This window comes from Ipomoea triloba, chromosome 6 (assembly GCF_003576645.1).
Source record: "Ipomoea triloba cultivar NCNSP0323 chromosome 6, ASM357664v1".
Classification (NCBI taxonomy): Eukaryota; Viridiplantae; Streptophyta; class Magnoliopsida; order Solanales; family Convolvulaceae; genus Ipomoea; species Ipomoea triloba.
In genome coordinates this window covers 8,607,681-8,629,474 of record NC_044921.1, presented here as the reverse complement: position 1 = coordinate 8,629,474, position 21,794 = coordinate 8,607,681, and the positions used below count along the sequence as shown (strand labels likewise).

Genomic DNA, 21,794 nt, shown 5'->3' with positions numbered 1-21,794 from the left:
TTCTTCCCAATTCTCATGGAAAACAAAATTCCATGTCCTACCAAGGATTTTATTTTCCTCAAATGTGAGGAGAACCAAACAGGACAAACACCAAAAAACAACATTTTCCTCCACTCTAAGAAAAATATTTTTCATGAAAAAACTTTTCCATCTAACCAAACATCACCTTAGATTTAAAAATAATAATTAATAATAAAAACACGAAATATCCAGAATCTGAATTATATGATATTGTTGGAGCCCACATATTATATTAAGAACCATCTTCTATACATGTGTTTGGTTTTATATTATATACGGAGTATTTTGTTTGTTTGTTTGGTCCATTAGACGTGGAAAGGTAGCTAGTTAGTGGTGTAATAGATCACACTCACACATACAAAATAATAATAATAATAAGTCATCCGGCATCATTATTTGGAGGGTGGAGCTGATAAGATTTGAGAGTTTCCAGTTTCCACATCCATGGAGGACCCAAACCAGTATGCAGAAAGTGCAGGGACGATAGCAGCCATGGCGGGACAAGCGGAGGAAGAAGAAGAAGCTGAGAGAGACCCAGAGAGCAACTCTCTGCATCAGCCTCTGCTCCTCAAGAGAAACCGAACGCTTTCCTCCAGTCCACTAGCCATGGTTGGGGCCAAGGTTTCTCACATAGAGAGTTTGGATTATGAGTAAGTTACTACTTACTACTTACTCTCAAGTCTCACACTCTCACCCACCCATACTGCAAAATTCTGTTGTTGATTCAATTCCTTACTTACCTGTTGTGTTGTTGATTTTAGGATCAACGAGAATGATTTGTTCAAGCATGATTGGAGGAGCAGATCAAGAACCCAGGTTTTGCAGTATGTGTTCCTCAAGTGGTCACTGGCATTCCTGGTGGGACTTCTGACAGGAATCATAGCCACTCTCATCAATCTAGCTGTGGAGAACATTGCAGGCTACAAACTTCTTGCAGTTGTTGACTACATCGACAAGAAAAGGTCAGTCAAATATATTTATAATATTCCAAAAAACATTCTGAATTCTGATCAGCAGACACCTGCAGAGAATCAGTATAATAAGAGTGGTTGATCCGATGCAGGTACCTGATGGGATTTGCATATTTTGCTGGGGCCAATTTTATGCTCACATTTGTAGCTTCCCTTCTCTGTGTGTGTTTTGCACCCACTGCTGCTGGCCCTGGAATACCTGAAATCAAGGCTTATCTCAATGGAGTGGACACTCCCAACATGTTTGGCGCCACCACACTCATCGTCAAGGTACGCCGCCTGCAACATTCTAAACCCTGTTCTTCATACTACAATTCAGCTCATATTTCTGTGTCAAACATACACATCAATTCAAGATTCGTTTCAATTTTAGTAGTTGCAGTTAACAAATGAGTAGTAGTTGGAAGTAAAAACCAGATCTTGAAGCACTAGAGAGTTGTGATATGTATGTATCATGTATGTGACAATGACATCTCAACCCCACAATCCCAGAATAAGCAAAGCAAACCTCACTCAATGTTCTTTGTTTCAGTTTACCATACCATGATATAACTATATAGTAGTATATAGTGCAACTTTTTGAGGATGGCTATCATGGGAATATGAAAGTTAGTGGAGCAACAGTTGAGGTTTTTGGATAAGTAGTGGATTGGCAGTTGATTTTAAATAAGGCACTTTATTCAAAGTTCAATAGATGGAAACATTCTAAGACATATCAGCAGTAGAAATGTAGTAAGCAATCTTGTACCTTTTTCTTCAACTTCCCAGATTATTGGAAGCATTGGGGCAGTTGCTGCAGGCTTGGATCTAGGAAAAGAAGGGCCTTTAGTACACATAGGCAGCTGCATTGCTTCCTTATTAGGGCAAGGCGGGCCGGATGATTATCGCATCAAATGGCGTTGGCTGCGCTACTTCAACAATGATAGGGACAGGCGAGATCTCATTACCTGTGGGTCGTCGTCAGGGGTATGTGCTGCTTTCCGCGCCCCAGTTGGAGGTGTGCTCTTTGCACTGGAGGAGGTGGCAACATGGTGGAGGAGTGCTCTTCTCTGGAGAACTTTCTTCAGCACAGCAGTGGTGGTGGTGGTACTCAGGTCCTTCATGGAGTACTGCAAGTCGAGCGACTGTGGGCTGTTTGGCAGAGGGGGGCTTATCATGTTTGATGTGAGTGGGGTGAGTGTGAGATACCATGTTGTGGACCTCATCCCCATTGCAGTGATTGGAGTCATTGGTGGACTCTTGGGAAGCCTCTACAACCATGTTCTCCACAAAGTCCTCAGGCTATATAGTCTCATCAATGAGTAAGCACCCTCCCTCATCATCAAATCATCTTAATATGCATATCTATCAATTGTCAGAAAGATCACTTCATAAGCACAATTTTGACTTGTAAACTTTTGTGGTGCAGGAGGGGGAAATTGCATAAACTTCTTCTGAGTCTAAGCGTTTCGCTTTTCACCTCTATCTGCTTATATGGACTTCCTTTCCTTGCGAAATGTAAGCCTTGTAATCCCTCACAGGAAGAGTCGTGTCCCACAACTGGAGGGACTGGGAACTTCAAGCAATTCAACTGCCCAAAGGGGTACTATAATGACCTGGCCACTCTTCTGCTAACGACGAATGATGATGCTGTGCGCAACATATTCTCCATAAACACTCCCACAGAGTTCAATATATCATCCCTTATTATCTTCTTTGTACTTTACTGCATCCTGGGACTGATCACTTTTGGAATTGCTGTGCCATCTGGTCTGTTCCTTCCCATCATACTCATGGGCTCGGCTTATGGTCGCTTACTTGGTATTGCAATGGGAAGATACGCGTATATTGATCAGGGGCTGTATGCTGTTCTGGGTGCAGCTTCCCTGATGGCGGGTTCAATGAGGATGACAGTCTCCCTGTGCGTCATATTTCTTGAGCTCACCAACAATCTCCTCCTACTGCCAATAACAATGCTGGTCCTTCTGATTGCAAAAAGTGTAGGAGACTGCTTCAACCCAAGCATCTATGAAATAATACTGGAACTGAAAGGCTTACCCTTCCTGGATGCACACCCTGAGCCATGGATGAGAAACATCACAGTTGGGGAGCTGGCTGATGTGAAGCCACCGGTGGTTACACTGAGAGGAATTGAGAAGGTGGGGCGCATTGTGGAGGTGCTGAAGAACACGACACACAATGGGTTCCCGGTTGTAGATGAAGGGGTGGTGCCTCCTAGAACAGGGCTGCCAATTGGGGCAACTGAACTTCATGGACTAGTGCTGAGGACTCACCTTCTGCTGGTGCTGAAAAAGAAGTACTTCATGAGTGAAAGGAGGAGGACAGAGGAGGCAGAAGTGAGAGAGAAGTTTACCTGGATAGATTTGGCAGAGAGATGGGGGAAGATAGAAGATGTGGCTGTAACAAAGGATGAAATGGAGATGTATGTTGACTTGCATCCTCTTACCAACACAACACCATATACAGTAGTCGAAAGCTTGTCAGTCGCCAAGGCATTGGTGCTGTTTAGGCAGGTCGGGCTCCGCCACATGATCGTTCTACCCAAGTATCAAGCAGCAGGGGTCAGTCTCCCTCTCATCCCCTCAACAACTTCTTCTACTTTTCTTCACTTAAATATGGACTAACCTCATTCATTATACTTTGCTTGCTGCAGGTATCTCCAGTTATTGGAATCTTGACCAGGCAAGACCTGAGGGCACACAACATTCTGAGTGTGTTCCCTCATCTAGCAAACTCAAAGGGAAGTAAAAAGGGTAACTAACCCTTCCTCTTCGACTTCTCCCCACAACCACAACAAATTCAACCTTTCTGCTATTCATTCACCATTTAATACTACTCTTCTTTTTCCAATTTTTCATTCTTTCTCAGAGATCACAAGCTTGCTTGCTTGCTTTTATCATAAACTTTGAGTGTTACACAATGTCAAACAATAACACATTTCATAAAAATATGCTGCCTGCTGCTGGGTTGTCTTTGGAAAATCTTCCCAACCTAAAGCATCCATTTCTGCTGCTGCTTGCAATTAAATAACACTTGTCTATTTCCTCACCTCTACTTTAAAGCTTCTCACATGTTGCAACAAAAATGCTAATGGATACATGCATTTAGCTGTTGAAGGATGCAAAGAAATGGAGGAGTGTCACAACTCTACTCTGTTTTGAGGGATGAATCAAATTTTGAATCCCTCAAAAGTGTACACATAATAATTATTATCTCTGGAATTAATATGATTGTACTTCCAACTGCTCATTACGCGGCCATTTGTTCAACCCAATAATATTGTGCACTGGGGAAGACAACAGAAAAATAATTAATTTTGCTTTCACAAACCATTCTGTAGTAGTAACACATAGTTAACAAATATTCACTTCTTTGTTAAAACTTCAAAACCGTTATTGGAAAGTTACTGTACTTGGGTAAAACATCAGAAACAAATCAGGTTCATAACAGCAGGAGAGAGAGAGAGAGAGAGAGAGAGAGAGAGAGAGAGATCAATTGACAGTAGACTCGCTAAAGCTTCAGCATAGGTGCAGGCTGGAGAATCTCTCAATCATCAGTACCAAAGTAACGATCACCGAACTCCCCCATACCTGGAATGACCCGGAATTCTTCATTCAGTGCAACATCAATCTCCGAAGTTACAATTTTCAGAGATGGGAAACGCTTGCAAACACAATGTACTCCTTCTGGTGCCTATACATACAAAGACACAGAACAGAGTCAACAGATGATAGAATTACCTTAAACTATAAATGGTTTACAAGTCATCCGTTTAAGATAGAACTGACTATAAACACTTACAGAAATTAGGTTTAAGAAGATAATATGGGATTCTGGAACTCCTTTTTGTATGAGCAGCTCAATTGCCTGGTTAGCAGAGTTACCTTTATTGCACAATATAAGAAACATTTCAGCATTAGCGAAATACAAGGGTGGAAGTAACCAACCAAAGTACCAAACCCAAATAGAATATAACTCATGAGAAGAAAATGGGTAGTTAAGCACCAGCACAATTGCATATTGACATCAATGGCATGATTCATAGTATGAAAGAAATTGTCACCACTCACCTGTAGCAAGAACTGGATCCAGAAGCAAGACATGACGTTCTGATATATCTTTTGGGAGTTTTTCATAAATAAGCTGTTCATAATAAAAATACAATATAGTACCACAAATCAACCATGCTATCACTTAGACTTCAAAAAATGTAAAGCAAAATTACGTTATAAGTCTACCTAAATTTACCTGTTTACCATTGTCACCATCACGGTGGATCAGAATTTTGCCAATTTTTATCCCCTTGCAACAAGCACGCAATGCATTCTCCATACTTTCACCACTGAAAACAAATAAAACATTAAAGATAAGAACTGTGAAATCAATTCACAGGAATTCTCAGCACAAAGCACAGAAACTGACATTGGGAATCAAACTTTCACCCAGGACTGAACCAGGTTGAATAGATGTAGAAAGTAACAGCTGCCTTCTCTCTCTCTCTTTTAAGAAAAATTGCTCCGTATAATTTACTATCGTTTGATAATTGGTAGTGCAACTGTGCAAGGAAACCCTTGGTACTACATTTTTATTTCCTTTAACTCATGTTATCAACAGACAAAGAAAAGCCTCCAACCTTTCAAATTAAGACCAATAATAACAATTTAGAATATCATTATTCAGTATTCATTATTAACCTGCGAACGATAGATACCCCGCATAGTTTCTTGCAAAAGTCAACACCAGTATATACTGACCCTGAAATTCAATTAAGATGTTCAAGATTTCAATCAGTAAATGATTCAAAATACATCAGCAAATACTAGTACAAGCCATGTTAAGCAGAAATTTTTAGCCCACAAAAATAAGTGTCCAAATTATCAGTGAGAAAAAGTAAAAATGCTTCTATATTGCAATTAATGGTCACCCAACACACCTGTTGGAGTGACTACCTGCTTCTCTGTGAAAGGTAAGTGGCCAAGACCGTGCTCCACAACCTATTAAAAACCGTATAGTAAGGGATACAGCACGTTACTTAAACAGTTTATTTGGTGTCATATTCTAAAGAGTCTGAAGAGTAGATCACCAAACGGATTAGCCGGTCAGAATAAAAAACAAAATCATGTTTGGAGATGTCCCTATCTCGGATCAAGGTGTGCATTCCTCTTATCTGTAACAAGAAGCAGGCAAATATGCTTAGCTTCATTGGTATGCATGTATACTAATAATGAAATCCTTAAAAGAAAGATAGATGCCTAATTTACTAAATAAATGCTTAAGAATGCAACTGCATTTCTGATTCAGGAAAATTCTTCAAAAACATGCTAGCAGTTTTCCTCTCTTTTTTAATGTCTACCTGTATTCTCCCAAAGCTAGAATGAATGCCTTACCCCCACCATCTGTAACGTGTTATATGATAGTTTGTTGAAAGCTTGAGGCCATTTCAGTCAAGATATTATTCTTCTCTTTTTCAGTTCATTGTTTTTAAGGCAGACTTACAAGGCGAGGTGCCACCCGACCGCCTAGGCGATGAGGAATATATATATATATATATATATATATATATATATAGGGATCTGATCCCATGAGAACCAATCTCATCCATTAAAAAAATAGATTTATGGATGAGATTAATTGGGGGATTAAAACCGCGCGTGTGCATATTAGGCATTATGATGTGTGCATATTAAGCATGTCCCTATGTTGCAAACAACACATGCTTAATATGCACACACCATAATGCCTAATATGCACACACGCGTTTTTAATCCCTCCAATTAATCTCATCCATAGATCTATTTTTTAATGGATGAGATTGGTTCTCATGGACTCATGGGAAGGTTGGTTCTCATATGATCACAATCCTATATAGGTTTGGATCAAATAAGAACAAGCCTTTAGGAGAGAAATAAGAACTAATCTTAGCCTTACATCTGGAAAATTCAGACAGATCAGATCCGATTTTTAAAAAAAAAATGCGGTGGCATTTTCATAATTATCACCAACTTTATAATGCAAACTTAAACACTAAAATCTGCAATTCCTGGGCTTTTCCAGGTTTGCACATTTAGCATTAATATTTTGCACATTTAGTATTAACATTTTGCTTATTTAGTATTAAAAGATTGCACTTGCAAAAATGAGAAAGTACATTGCACTTAGGGTTTCGATTTTAGAGTTTTTGACTGGGGGTTTTGGTTTTATTTGGCTTAGTGGTTCACTTTTACTCCTTAAGGTCTAACATTTACGGTTTAGATTTAAAATTTCGCTTTTTTGTTGTTTTAATAAAATTTACTAGGTTTGCATATTTAGTTGTTAAAGATGCATATTTAAGTGTTCAAGTTTACATAGTGAAGTTGATGATAATTATAAAAATGCCACTGCATTTTTTTTTTAAAAAATCCGATCAGATTCGTGACTGAGATTTGTTCTTATTTCTCTCCTATGGTACTGTTTTCATAGGAATCATAGCCTGTATATATAGGATCATGGGTCTTCAGATTTAGCTTTCCTTTTAGGATTTGTTAATGGATCATAATTGGGGTTATTTTCATTCTCAGCTATAACAAAGTAAACAGCCACAAGGTGTTGGGAGGGGGGGGGGGGGGGGGTTAGCTACGTATTAGTAGGGTTGTTTTTAAAGGCCAGGCGACCAGTCTCCACTGCCTAGACACCTAGGCGTCGCCTTAACAACAATGTTTCAGTTATCCACCACCTTAAAATTCTTGGCAAATTTAATTGTGGTAACATAACACAAAATTAAAGGCATGCACGTTAAGAAAAATAATATAAAAAATACATACCTGGAATGTTGACTGAATAACATACACATTAGGATATATTTTGCAGAGATCATGCTGGCCAAGCTTTGTCCTAATATGTTGGACAATCAAATCAACAGCAACATGGTTTTCACCTCCTCTGGGTATGATAACATCGGCATATTTCTTTGAAGGGAGAATAAAATCATCAAAAGCAGGCTTGACAAACTTCGCATACTGCATAAGAAAAGGATAGCCATAAGATTTGCCAGAATAAGAATAATTTTCTTGCTTCATGCCTTAAAAAGAGAATCACAAAACCAAAGGTCATATAATGGAAGTTGTTTTTATCCCCGTAGTTGCAAATTATGATATAACATTAGGAGTTGAATAGGAAATTATAACTCTACAAAATTGCCTTTCTTGTTCCAAATTGACGCAAGAGTGAAAAGGCAGTTATTGGAACATGTCACAAATTGCATATTGCATTTGTTGAAATTTTAAAAAGCAAACAACTTCAATACATTTGTAAGCATTATTCAAGGAGTCTTGAATTCAAGCTTTGTGAATTAATACTTGAGAAAGTTAAAGCTTGCCTGCTCAAGAACTGAGCTTATATCTCTACCCCTCTCAACAGTGTCACGCCGTATGCGACGAGCAAGCCTTACATCAGCATCTAGAAACAATTATAACATTAAAAATAATATAAAAAAAATAATGAGAGGTTTTCAAGGACAAAATATAGCAAATATATAGAACAATATTAACAATAGAACACACCAAAAGTATCAATAGTTTGTGTGGATAGGGCAACACACTAGGTGTTTGGGCTTAGTAATGTCAAGCATCAGTAACTGAAAATCCATAAATGACAGTGCCCATGTCAGCATTTAGCAAAGAGAAAACTAAATGCAGCTGAAGAATTATGCAACTGTTGTTAAATCAAAGTACAACATCAGCTGATCTCTTTCATCTTCTCTAGAAAGTTCAAGTTTGTTGGAATTCAAAAGGGATATGTACCTAAAAATGAATTAAAAACATACTAGGTAATACAAGTAATGCTCACAAACATCTAATAGTCAAATCTATCAACTCTTTATGATTTTTTTTTTCGAGGTATTAGAGTCTTCAACTTATTTTCAGCAAGAAAGAAAATTTAGCTTGGCTTTTTGGAAAACAAAAAGGCAAAATTAATGCAGGGTGTCAAACCTGTATCAACAAAAATCTTCATATTCATCAAATCACGGACACGAGAGTCATGAAAAACAAGTATTCCCTCGAGGATGATTACATCAGATGCATTTACCTGCAGCTCAACAATATTAGACTACAAGCAAATGAAACAAAAAAACATAATAAAAGACAAATCAGATGCATCCTTCACAACCCAGGGAACCACAAGCATGAGAATGTGTGCATTCTTTAGAAACCACAAACTCAGAATAAAATGAAAATAATGCGCAAGTGTTAGAAAAATTTATCAAGGAAATGAGAATTATTTTACATATAAGTATAAAATTCTTTTGTCTCTAAAACCAATATGCAATACCATTAGAATTTCAAAATACATGAGGAGATTCACTACATAGACATTAGTCTCATCTCCCACCTAGTATGCAAAATATAAAAAAGGGGAGCACCGAGCACAAACACATAGAAGGTAAATGAAGAAAGTGGGTACCTGACGAAAGCTATCAGAAGATCTTTGGTGTGCTTTGAAGTCATATATTGGAACATGGACAGCTTGACCTGCTTTGAGCTTGTCTACGCACTCTACAAGCTGCTCAGTGTCAAAAGCATCTGAGAAGAAAGAAACTTACTCTAATAGATGATGACAACTGGAAATCATATTAATAGATGAAGTTGTGAATATCACGAGTTGAAATACTAGTGTACATAATTAAAAATTGAAAACCTGGATGGTCAAAGTTATACTCGTGGACACGCTTTAATTCTTCAGGTGTTAACCCACGGTAGAAAGAATCCTACAATATCACCAAAAGTATGACTTAGCAAATCCTCTGGCCTGCTACGCATTTAATAGGTATAAAAACAGCCTATCATGTATTAAACAGGTAGCCAGAAATTTTTGCCAGACAAACAGCTTACTACTGCACCTCCAACAAGTAGCACTTGTCTTTAGGGAGGAGTGCAAACTTGTGGTCAACTACTGTTTACTCGTACTGATGCACAGACTGCAATTCTTGCATATCAACAAATCTATTTCATATTCCATGCAAACTAAATGGGATACTATGTTTGATGAACATAACAGTTTTGTGAATTTTGAATTGTGACTAAAAGTTATTACAAAAAGCAATTAAACCTTTAATGAAGCGCTTAAATTTGATGAGATTAGTAAGCAAATGTAATAATTGAAAATGTGATAAAATTGAACACAAACCTGATTGACAAGCAAAACGCGATGATCATGTAATTGTTGAATAATCATGTCGCACACCGTGGTCTTCCCAGAAGCAGTACCTCCAGAAACTCCTGCATAACCCTCGAACAACAAAAATAGAAAGATAATCACATTATCCATAAGTCCATAACTCAATCTGTTTATACACATTATCCAAAATGATCATTGGCTACATATACAGAAAAAGTAGTAGACACAGAACAGAAAGCATCCACTGAAACTGTTAGAAATGCAAAAATTAGTAAAATAAATGAAGAAATAGCAAATTGTACCAATGACGAAAGGCTGCTTGTGGACTGAGAAATCGGGAGGAGGAGCGGGAGAAGGAACAAAGGCAGTAGGAGGAGTAGTGGTGGAAGAGCGAGATGTAGATGAGCGGAGTCCGTCGAGGCGAAGGCCGGAGAAATGTGGGCCTGACGCAGCTTCCATGACGTAATCAATCGCCGTCGTCTTCTTCATCTCAGATATCTGCGTCTCTGGAATTATATATATGGACGAGACGGGTTAAGAGAGTTAACAGCGTGTTCGGTTACAAGTTAGAACTTATTAGCAGCGACTTTTATTTTTCTTTTTTCTTTTTTCTCTCCTTAGTCCTTACCAATTTTAAGAATTCTAGGAAAACTAAAATTCTTTTAGGATGTTGTCTTGCGAGCAAAGGTAACCTAATATACCCTCCCTCCCATTTTCATTTGTCTAATTCGATTATCCAAAATAAAAAATAAAAATCGATTATCCAAAATAAAAAATAAAAATCGATTATCCGACTATAAATTATTTATAACAGGGCAGTTGTTATATCGTGGATCATGATCCACAAAGTTTTGTGGATCATGCTTCAAAAACGACATTGTTTCTTTAAGTAAAGAAACAACTGTCGTCACATGTTAACGGAGCTCCGTAAATGAAATTACAGTTTATCTCAAATGATACTGCCTCACATTTAGTTTTATATTATCAAATGAAATTGTAGTTATATTGAAATAAAACTGTAATTATGTTAAAAGGAAACTGCAGTTATATAAAATGAAACTGAATAACAGTTTCACATATTTGAGTGTATCTTGTCCAATGAAACTGTAGTTATATCAAAATGATACTATAGTTGCTTTGAAAGGAAACTGCAGTGTATATAAAATAAAACTGAATAACAGTTTCACATATTTGAGTGTATAATATCTAATGAAACTGTAGTTATATCGGAAAAAAACTGTAATTGTGTTTAAAGGAAACGGTAGTGTATATATATAAAATAAAACTGAATATGTTACACTAATATAGAGCTACTTTACTCATAACGGCGCAAACGGATGCGATTTTTTTTTTCATTAAAAGAAACGACACCGTTTTGGGTCATGGTCAATAGTATAATTTGCGCTAACAGGGATCACCCTACTGGAAATTTTTCCAACGACATGGGCCCAAGCAAGCTTGGTCACTGTTGTTGGCGGGCTAATCAGCCTTTCCAACCCCCTAGCTTGGGTTATCGCTTTTGGGCAAATTATGCTATGGACAAGATGGACCAAAGTCCATGTTCACAATTTAAAAACCCTATGTTCACAATTTTAAAATTTTATGTTCACAATTTTAAAACTCTATGTTCACACTTTTATAACTTTATATTCACGATTTTAAATCTTAATATTCAAAATTACCCGGAACCACAAGCAGTATCAACCCGGATGCAAGCAAAACAAGTGGACTCAGGGAGTCAAACGGGCGTGGGAAGTTAAACAGCCACCCGTTACACAAGCGCTGCACACATTGAAGAGGAGTTACTCTAATGGCTCCTTGGTGTTATTACCCGCACTTAGTGTAGACATTAAACAACCGTTACAAATCACAAAAGAGTTGTTGTACCTCAAATATAAGAAGAACCATGTTGTAGAAGAAGGGGGACATGCAAACTATTACACACAACATTATTGTATTTACTCATTATACTGAACTAATAGCACAAACTATATTCCGGTAACAATACTTACCGTCATTGGTGCTCTTGTTGAGAGCTGAGGTCAAATCTCAGGCAAGCTCTACATATAACCAAATATCAGCTTATCAGTGAAGATGATTGGATCAGGATCTAGCGGTTTCCACAATTCTCATCATGTGAATCATGGCAACACTGCTGGTAGTCACAGTGATGGCCTCCGCCAGCGGCACAACAACAATCACAGTAGAGGGCAGCAGGCGCCCAAAGCACGAGTATCGTCTATGAACCCCCGGGTGACAGTCCGGGCCATTCAATAGGCAGCAACGGCTCTAGCCCAGTTGGGGGCGGAGATTCAAGGTCAAATACCCAAGGCATCCGCGCAGAAGGACGAAATAGAGGATAAGATGACCCAGCGTCTAGGTTGTAGCGCAACTCATCGACTGGCCGTTTCTATGCCCACCATGGGATGGTGGGGTGAGAGGATTGCTATCCAGCCAAGGTTGTGGGCACAATCGAAGGACAAGGGGTCACCCACCAAGATAAGCAGTCACAACGGATAGAAGGGATGGGTGAGTCCGGAGGGCTAGCTTTGCGTCAATCCACGACGCTCAGGCAAACCCCAAATGTGCAGGAGGAAGTGGTTGAGAAACTCCAAAAGCATATAGAAGAGCTAGAAAAGAAGGTAGGTGAGGATGGCTGCTCCATTTTCTCCTAGTATAATGGATGCGCCCCTCTCAAGAGATTTTAGGTTGCCCTCTATCAAACCCTACACCGGGACTTTTGACCCGCGTATCCACATGACAAGGTACAAGGCAGCCATGGTAATGACCGGGGCAGGTGACGCCATAATGTGCAGGGCGTTCTTGTCTACTTTGGATGGAACTGCCCAAGATTGGTTCAACACGATTCCAGATGGTTCGATCCAGAACTTTGCAGAGCTGTCCAAGAATTTCTTGACTTATTTCTCCGGACATATACACCACAAGAAACCGTTTTCGCATCTCTACGGATTAAAGTAGGACAAAGGTGAAAGCTTAAGAAATTTCTTGAGCAAATGGAAAAAAGAGATTAACAATGTGTACGATTTTGATTCTAAAGCGGCGATCCTCATATTTATACAGGAATTGAGGTTAGGAGATTTTCATAGACAGATGAACACTCATCATCCACGCTTCTATGAGGAGCTAATGAAGACAGCAAATCGCTATGCCGAGGCGGATAGAAAGAAGAAGGTAGGAGGAGTGGGCAATTTGATAAAGTTGGTCCGACCAACCAGGCACCACGCCCAAACCAGTCATCCACAACGAAGGGGAGAGATCACGAGCGGTCTCGTCTCGCTCCACCGTGACATTTAACACCACTTACTCATCCGGCTAGCGTGATTTTAAGTCACGCTGAGGAAATGAGAATGGTGCATTTTCCCTCAGAATGCATGACAATCTCTACGAACGAGGACCAAACCAAATATTGTCGGTTCCACCGACATGTTGGTCATGACACTAACGAGTGTCACATTTTAAAAGGGCATGTGGAGGAACTAGTGTAGAGCGGATATTTTATTCAATTTGTTCAGTATCCAGGACAACAGCAGTATCAACAGCATACCCAACCCGAAAATGTGTGGCGAAAGGAAGAGGACCCTGAGCCTTCCGCCTCCAACACCAAGAAGAGAAGGTACGACCAGGGCATGAAAGAAAGAGATGGTGAGTTAGAGGAGGAGCCCGCGCAACGTAAAAAATATGTTATTCGCTGATGGTCTGTCCTGATTAGATTCGTTCAAAAAAAAAATTGGAACAGAAAAAAATATTTGTATTCCCATGCAAAATGCAAAATTAGCCGTGAGGCATACATTTAATATCATGTGGCATTACATCCTTTTATTTTAACGAGAAGTACATTCAACGGATTCAGACTTTGCCTAAAGAAGAAATTAGAATAGGATCTTCAGATGCTAGAGGAAGTTCTTCTTCATTGAAAGGGACCACAGCTAGAGAGGGACCTATATCTTTCTGTCTGGGTTCATAGGACACAATGACCCCTTCCTCTCCATCAGAAACAACTTCTTGTTTTGGTTCGTAGGACACAATAATCCCCTCCTCTCCGTCAGACAGAATTGCCAAAGGATCTTCAGTGGTATTCCCAATTTCATAGCCACTTAGCAGAATCTTTCTATTCCTCAACATTTCGAGTCGGGCCTACTCCATCAGGCGTCTTCTCTTCATCTCCGTGCTTGTTTTCTTTGGATCCATGAATCCATAAAATATACATACATATATATATACATACATACATACATATATATATATATATATCTCGCCTCGACACCATGTCGTGCCTTGGCCCTGAACCAAGGCGTTACATCGTGAGGGGTGAAAAAAAATTATTGTAATTATGAGAAGAGAGCGTACCAGGAGAAGTGTTGAGACAGGATTGATGGGGTAGTGAAAAACAAAGACCTAGTGAGAAAGAGGTTTATATACAAAAAAGAGGCGTATAAAAGGAATGAGAATCATGAGAAACTATTTTGAAGATTAGGAAATATTTTCAAAAAGTGAATAAGGAATCCTGAGATTTCCTCAATAATGTTATAGTTGGATCCTATCTAAACGATTTATGCCTAGTCAAGTTATTACTCCCAAGCTACCTCGGCTACTTTCGCTAGCTAAGGAGTGGGGGGGAGGGGGGCTGGTGACAGGGTAATTGGGTAAACACCTGAACCGAAACCACAAGCAACATCATCCCAGATTGCAAGCAGAACAAGTTCAAACAGCCACCCGTTACACAAGCGTTGCACACATTGAAAAGGAGTTACTCCAACGGCTCCTTGGTGTTATTACCCGCACTTAGTGTAGACATTAAACAACCATTACAAGTCACAGAAAAGTCGTTGTACCTCAAGTATAAGAAGAATCATGTTGTAGAAGAAGGGGGACACGCAAACTGTTACACACAACATTATTGTATTTACTCATTATTCTGAACTAATAACACAAACTATATTCCGATAACAATACTTACCGTCAGTTATATAGATTCAAAAATTGTGTTATACTGTTGAATATAGAGTTATGGAATTGTGAATATAGAGTTATGAAATTGTGAACACTCTGTAATTGTGAATATAAAGTTCAAAAATTGCGAACATATAATTCAAAAATTGTGAACAGAATTCTAAAATTATGAACATAAAGTTCTAAAATTGTGTGAACCTCGGTCCACCTTACAAGGTGGATCCGGATCCATGCAATAACAACTGTCACTTTTGTTTATTAATTATTATTCATAAATTCACACATCACAACTTGAGTTTATAAAAAAAATAGTTTAAAATTAAAAATACAAAAATTAAATATTTTAGACCATCATACTCCATCATCAATAATGGAGGTGCATGTTATTCACAGCTTTAGCACACAAGGTAACAACCTCACGTAGACTTTGCAAACACAACAAGATTATAGTGCAAGAACCAACATGTCTATGTCTGTCTGTCTGCAAGCACAATAAATTAAAACTGATCGAATTGGTTTTTGTTTCATCTCAGAACTAAAAACATCCACCATCAAATCCTCAAAAACACAGTTCTATAAATAGAATTCAAAGCAAAATTTTCATCTGTACTGCATAATAATAAGCAGATATCATTCATATGCGTTTACATTTTTTTATTCATTTATTCATTTACACATATATATATATATTTACAGAACTCTCAGGTCTCAATGGATGTCAAGTTAAGACCAAAGAGGGAGTTCTGTATCTCAGGTAACATGGACGAGGGTTTCTTCCGACATGCCTCGTTAATTCAGCATGGCAGAGGTTTCTTTACCCTGCGCTGTGAGCAGGACTAGTTACTTTCTTTCTCTCGTTAAAGCTGCTGCGCCTGGAGAGCAACTTCGGGAGGCAACATTGTCCTGCCTTTGCTGATTTTGGGGCATGTTTGAGCTCTTGACTGGGAGTCGTGTTGCTGCAGGCAGAGGAATAAGGCGTTCCAACTGCGGATTTGGCAGGTACACCGCCATTCAGCTCCTTTACAGCATCCAAAGCATTAAACTCCTGATCACCGCCTAAACTTTCTTTGAAAAGTTCAGCGAGTCTCTTCTTCTTCTCTGTTGGGGATATTTGAGTTTGAGGTACAGAAATGGCTGCAGCCCTCTCCACAAAAGAGCTTCCATTAACTTTAAGAGCACCCGCAGATATGGTCTGATGGACAGGCGTATTCCCTCGAGATGGAGTAAAATCTGCATTTAAGTGTCAATGCAGAGATATAGAACACATGAACTTCAATTCAGAAGTAGCTTCAATCTCAATTCTGAGGATAAAACCGTGTCTGTGTCTATATACTATTCTTCATTGTATGCATAGATTAGGAGGAGGTTTAAACTGCAGACAACCAAACTAAAATGTATCAAATTCACGGTCAAATGAAACTCACCTCCTTTAACGCTATAGAAGTCATCCTCACAATCGGACTCCAAGTAAGGCTGGGAATCAAAGAATGTTTCCTCCTTGCTACCTATAAGGAAAATCCAGAAAATGTATAAAAATGCTGAGGCAATATCCAACACAAAAAATATACAAGTCCATCGACAAACATCACATGCTTATGCAAGTGAAAAATATTCTGAAAACAATTCTTTTATCTCATTCGATTTGAGCTAGCTAGCTAGCTACTCTGATAGCCTGAATGGAATGGCATGTTTGAAACTAATTCCTTTGCCTTTAAGCAACTAGAATAATGGGTTCCCTTATATTCGACTTTCTGACTAGATCATCACGAGCATATCCACCAAATATTCATACCATGAAAGCCTAAACATATGCTCACTGTTAAGTTAAGCATCACATCAAAAAGCATTTTCTCCATAGATGGTAAAGGAAACTAGAACCTGCAAAAACATTTTATAGGGGACCAAAAGGGTATTGATGAGTATAATACAGAGCTTGCAGGAAAAGGCTGCCAGACTAGATGGTCCTTTCTATTTCATCACTCAACCGCCAATTCGAAATTTGCAATTATCATTTAGCAATAGCACAATGGTAGATACAGTTTGACAGCTGAGGATCATTGACACATAGACAGTAATCATCACCACAGAGCACTCTTGGGGGTAAGGCATAGTGGAGATGAATAATAATTTTAGAGAAAAATGAATTTTGATTTGTAAAATGAGTTCTCCACACCAAAATACAGACTACAGAATGGCAGTGGTTGTGGAAGATTGTCAGCACCACTGGAAAATGGCTACCATACAAGAAGAAAGTGGAGAAACTGACACTTATAGAAAGGATATATTTGAAAATGAAACACCACAATTAGCATCACAAGCATAAACAGACAACATAAATAAATTATTCCTGCCACTGCAGATTCCTTAAATTAATACCAGCCTGTTGCTAAGCTGGATGTTTTGCATTATCTATTGGACCCATTTTAAGTTATCTTCTTTACCCATTTCTTTAAATACACATGCCAAAATTGCAGTAATCTGAGGAACATTAAATTCTTTCATTCCCAGAACATCATGTGCTTCAGATGACAGACAAATAAAAGATATCCACTCCTATTCTGCACTGATCAGAAACTCTTTCAGAGCAATTTTTTTTATTAGAAAACTTTTAAAAAGTAAGAAGACCCTTTATCAGGCAACTGAAAGCTACGTTCCAGGCCAAAATGATTACCATTTCAACTTTCAAGACACAACTTTTGAGTAAAAAAACACAGACTTCATATGTTAGCAGGCATGAAGCATGGTCGGAAAGATCACAACTTTTTGAGGAAACAATATCTTATCTTTTGAAAAAAAATAATTAAAACGAAAAAAGACAACCACAACCACAACAAAAACTTTTAGTATTTCTTATATAAAAAAAATAAAAATAAAAATAAAAATAAAAGAAGAAGAAACACAGACTTGAAAGCTGCAGGATCAAAGAACGATACCAAAGTCAAGAGAAGCAGTTGCAAGGCGAGAAGGCGAAGTGAGCGATATAGGTGGGTGATGGTCAGCGACCTTACAGTCAACTCCATTAACAGTACTCCGTTCATGTTTGACCGGCGATGGATTCACCGCCATGCTATTCTTGGACCCCACCACAATACGGAGCTTCATGGGCGTCTCCGCGTCTTTGTGCACCGAAACACACGAACCCATTCCTCAAAACACAACCTTGCTTGATTCTTAAACTCAATCGTCCAAGAAAGAAGAGGGGAAAAATAAAAGGAAAAAGAAGCTTTCTAGAGAGAGGGAGAGGGTGAAGTAGAAGTGAGAAAAGTATAAAGAGGGAGAAAGAAGAAAAGGCAAAGTAGAGTGTTTAAGGCTTTAAGCGTTAAGTATAAAGGAGAGAGGTCTCCGGGAGAGTGAGGCTGGGCATGAGAAGTGAGAAGGGAAATGAGATTAATTTCTGGGGGCTTGAAAGCAAAGTTATGTGTATGAACAGTGAAGGACAGAAGACGTGGGACCCGCCTGTAAAAAAGTTAGAATTTTTTGCACTGTTTATAGTTACCTTTATTTATATAATAATATCATTTGGATATATATTGACAAAAATATAATTTTAATTAAATATTATGCTGCATAATTCTCTCATTAACAAATTTAGAACATGCTCTGATGCTCTGATAATTACCTAACAATAATATGTTGCATAGTTCTCTCATAAAATTTCTATTAACATTTTTTGTCAATCAAGATTTTGTATTTGTAATTAACTTGGTTGGTGTGAGTTGGAACTCCCTCTCATATGAAAAAATCAATATGGTCAATACTATTTGAATATGGTACAGACGTAAACGTATTCCCTACAGTTAGAACATGCTCTGATGCTCAGGACACCTCATACTATAATAAAAAAAAAAGTATTTTGTATTTGTATGTAAATTCTTTTTGTTTGTTTTTCTTTATTTACATTTAATATAATCACCGTTGTTGGACAAATTCAAAAATCAAAAAAATAGTGCACGAACTTTTAATCTTATAGTCACATTAAGTGTTTACTAATCAATTGTCTCAAACTTTTTTTTTAATTTGACTATGTAATAAAAGAATTTTTTTAAAAGAATTCTTTATATACTCATATTCGATTAGTATATATATTCTTTTTAGTGCCATTTTTCATATTATTAACTCATAATGGTGTTAGTCAATTCATAAATAATTAAAAAAATACTCCGTATATATATAAAGATTTTTGGCCTTTCGAATTTTAAAATTTACCATATATGGCTCAAAATATTCAAAATACTCTCATTTTGAACAAACTTTATCATTCTTCACTGAGGACTTTTAAAAAAAAACTAAATTTATCTGCTTCAAAAAGATTGATGAACCCCAAAATGATCAACCTTATACCAAAAAACTAAAAGTGAAAATTATACTATAGTCGAACCACTATAAATGGTATCAACTCAAAATTTTTATGATATCATATTATGTATTTGTTAAAGTACATGCCATTTAATAATAATAATAATAATAATAATAATAATAATAATGTTGGCTTGTCAATTGCAGTAAGCTACTAGGTTTAAAAACCAGGCTTAATTGCCCCGGATGGAGTGGCGAGTAGATAAAGAATGATTATAGTATCAGAATGTCACTAGCTTAATTTTTTTAATTTGTCAACACTTTTTAATCGAGTTTGTCCACAATTTTTTTAGTGTAGTTTATCTCTCTTTTGTTGTTTGTGTGCTATTATGTAAAAATTTATCCAATGCACATCCTTGCATAGTAATAGCATGTTTCCATCATCATTAAAAATGAGGCTTAATTTCACCAATTAAAATGAACAATTTACAATAGATTACCAAGAGACACCACAATTTTCCATTTTTAATACATCACATATTTTTCAAATCCATAATTTTAGGCGATTTCTTGATTTATTGTTCTAAGTACAATTTCGAAAATAGTAGTTTGATTACATTGAATTCTATACCATGCATATCTATCGATTTGTATCGCTTAACCGCATTGCACGGCTACCTTTGTAAAAAAGTTTGGAATTTTTTGCACTGTTTATAGCTACCTTTATTTATATAATAATATCATTTCGACATATATTGACAAAAATATAATTTTAATTAAATACTATGCTACATAATTCTCTCATTAACAACTTTATAACGGTTCATATTCAATAAAAAAAAATGCCCTATTTCAAATAGTCGTTTTTGAACCTCTTGTTGTTTTCATTTCATATTAGAACCATTATCATAACCTTAATCTCTTACAGTAGATCAGAGCTAGGATCAGAGCATATCAAAGTATTTAATTGTGATTCTATTAACTGTTCAACTTATTTTTTTTGTTGTTTTTACTTTCGTCACTTCGAGATAAATGTTTTTAAGGTATCATTATATAAAACAAAAATTGTGTAAAAAATGAAAAAAGCATCTAAATTTTTTCAAAAAATTTTTCTCAATAGTCGATAAGTTTATTTGTATGTTGTAACACAAATTTCAAAAATCCCTTTTTTCACTTTTAAGTTTTTTATTTTATATTATAATTATAACACTATTTATTATTATTATCAAAAAAATGTAAAAGTAAAGTTTACCCAATGCACATCCTTGCAAAGTGATGGCAAGTTTCAATCATCATAAAAAAAAGAGGGTTAATATTACCAATTAAAATGAACAATTTACAACAGATTACTAAGAGACACCACAATTTTCCATTTTTAATACATCACATATTTTTCAAATCCATAATTTTAGGCGACTTCTTGATTTATTGTTCTAAGTACAATTTTGAAAATAGTAGTTTGATTACATTGAATTCTATACCATGCATATCTATCAATTTGTATTGCTTAACCGCATCATCATCATCATTTTCTTTTGTGCGTTGCACAGAATTGATTTGTTATAATATTTTAAGAATATATATTTAGATCAATGTATAATTATATAAATTATAGCATCGAATATTATACAGTGTAATTGATGAAATTGGTTGGATTGATAATGTTTTTTTTTAATGTTTTCCTTGCTTTAATTAGCCGTGCAATGCACAAATAAATTTTTTTTATAGATTAGTATAGAAGCATAGATAAGTATTCGAATTATTATTATTGGTGTAAATAATAATTAACAAATTATTATTTCCTTATTAAATTATGCAGAATTTTTAAGAAATTTTCTCATTTATTGCGCAGAACTTGTTTCTATTATTACAATTATAATAGTCTAATTATTCTCTGAATTTGGTAAATAAAATTTTGTTACCAATTCACCTTTATTATCAATTAATTAATAATATAAGTTTTGGAGGGAAAGTTGTAAAAGAGGATTTTACTTTTATTAATAGTATAGATATAGATTAGTATAGAAGCATATATAAGTATTCGAATTATTATTATTTGTGTAAATAATAATTAATAAATTATGAGAGGCTAAATTTTTTATTTTTTAAAAACTAAAATAATTTAAAATTTATACTTATTGCAAGGTAAGTAAAACAAGTAACATGCAAACAATGTAGCATGCATATACATTACTTAACGCCACAGGCATTAACCAAATTTCCAAATGGTCAGTGGTTCATATCGCATAAAAAACATAAATAATAATGATAAGGTAAATTTTATTATAAAATTATATACAACTCATCAATCATAATAGAGTTTTAAAAAGAATAAAAAATGTGCTGGCTGGTATAAGTATGAACTAATTGAGACATTGAGCC

General features: G+C 36.6%; 3 protein-coding genes across 4 annotated transcripts; 1 reads left to right on the top strand and 2 right to left on the bottom strand.

Annotated features, from left to right (window-relative positions):
- The first annotated feature begins 355 nt into the window (after positions 1 to 355).
- On the top strand, positions 356 to 3,999 carry LOC116021900 (chloride channel protein CLC-b). The gene is made up of 6 exons (XM_031262419.1): positions 356 to 671; positions 783 to 983; positions 1,085 to 1,262; positions 1,761 to 2,293; positions 2,401 to 3,553; positions 3,646 to 3,999. The coding sequence occupies exons 1-6, from the start codon at positions 466 to 468 to the stop codon at positions 3,751 to 3,753; spliced, it is 2,379 nt and encodes a 792-aa protein (XP_031118279.1). The 5' UTR covers positions 356 to 465; the 3' UTR covers positions 3,754 to 3,999.
- A 153-nt stretch (positions 4,000 to 4,152) lies between these two features.
- Positions 4,153 to 10,670, bottom strand: LOC116021901 (uridine kinase-like protein 1, chloroplastic). 2 transcript variants are annotated; one of them, XM_031262420.1, is made up of 15 exons: positions 10,448 to 10,670; positions 10,155 to 10,246; positions 9,666 to 9,735; positions 9,432 to 9,550; positions 8,960 to 9,056; positions 8,347 to 8,426; positions 7,793 to 7,987; positions 6,076 to 6,159; positions 5,926 to 5,986; positions 5,687 to 5,747; positions 5,241 to 5,334; positions 5,063 to 5,135; positions 4,794 to 4,876; positions 4,583 to 4,685; positions 4,153 to 4,278 (listed from the first exon to the last, which is right to left on the bottom strand). In XM_031262420.1, exons 1-15 carry the CDS (start codon positions 10,632 to 10,634, stop codon positions 4,214 to 4,216), a joined length of 1,464 nt encoding a protein of 487 aa, XP_031118280.1. In that variant the 5' UTR covers positions 10,635 to 10,670; the 3' UTR covers positions 4,153 to 4,213. The 2 variants fall into 2 exon arrangements, with proteins under 2 accessions (XP_031118280.1, XP_031118282.1); XM_031262422.1 differs by lacking the exon at positions 4,153 to 4,278 and having other exon boundaries at positions 4,294 to 4,685.
- Positions 10,671 to 15,669: 4,999 nt separating this feature from the next.
- Positions 15,670 to 18,484, bottom strand: LOC116023083 (uncharacterized protein At3g27210-like). The gene is made up of 3 exons (XM_031264049.1): positions 18,050 to 18,484; positions 16,541 to 16,621; positions 15,670 to 16,346 (listed from the first exon to the last, which is right to left on the bottom strand). Exons 1-3 carry the CDS (start codon positions 18,258 to 18,260, stop codon positions 15,931 to 15,933), a joined length of 708 nt encoding a protein of 235 aa, XP_031119909.1. The 5' UTR covers positions 18,261 to 18,484; the 3' UTR covers positions 15,670 to 15,930.
- Positions 18,485 to 21,794: the final 3,310 nt, after the last annotated feature.

Excerpts from the sequence above, each read along its gene's own strand:
- LOC116021901 (XM_031262420.1), bottom strand. The coding sequence starts at position 10,634 with ATGAAGAAGACGACGGCGATTGATTACGTCATGGAAGCTGCGTCAGGC. Across the intron at positions 9,057-9,431 it reads CTTCTGATAGCTTTCGTCAG|GTAAATGCATCTGATGTAAT; the intron begins GTACCCACTTTC and ends GTTGAGCTGCAG. Across the intron at positions 5,748-5,925 it reads GCAGGTAGTCACTCCAACAG|GGTCAGTATATACTGGTGTT; the intron begins GTGTGTTGGGTG and ends ATTGAATTTCAG.
- LOC116021900 (XM_031262419.1), top strand. The coding sequence starts at position 466 with ATGGAGGACCCAAACCAGTATGCAGAAAGTGCAGGGACGATAGCAGCC. Across the intron at positions 984-1,084 it reads GACTACATCGACAAGAAAAG|GTACCTGATGGGATTTGCAT; the intron begins GTCAGTCAAATA and ends GATCCGATGCAG. Across the intron at positions 2,294-2,400 it reads CTATATAGTCTCATCAATGA|GAGGGGGAAATTGCATAAAC; the intron begins GTAAGCACCCTC and ends TTTGTGGTGCAG.
- LOC116023083 (XM_031264049.1), bottom strand. The coding sequence starts at position 18,260 with ATGGGTTCGTGTGTTTCGGTGCACAAAGACGCGGAGACGCCCATGAAG. Across the intron at positions 16,622-18,049 it reads AACTGCTTCTCTTGACTTTG|GTAGCAAGGAGGAAACATTC; the intron begins GTATCGTTCTTT and ends TTTTCCTTATAG. Across the intron at positions 16,347-16,540 it reads CTTCTATAGCGTTAAAGGAG|ATTTTACTCCATCTCGAGGG; the intron begins GTGAGTTTCATT and ends ACTTAAATGCAG.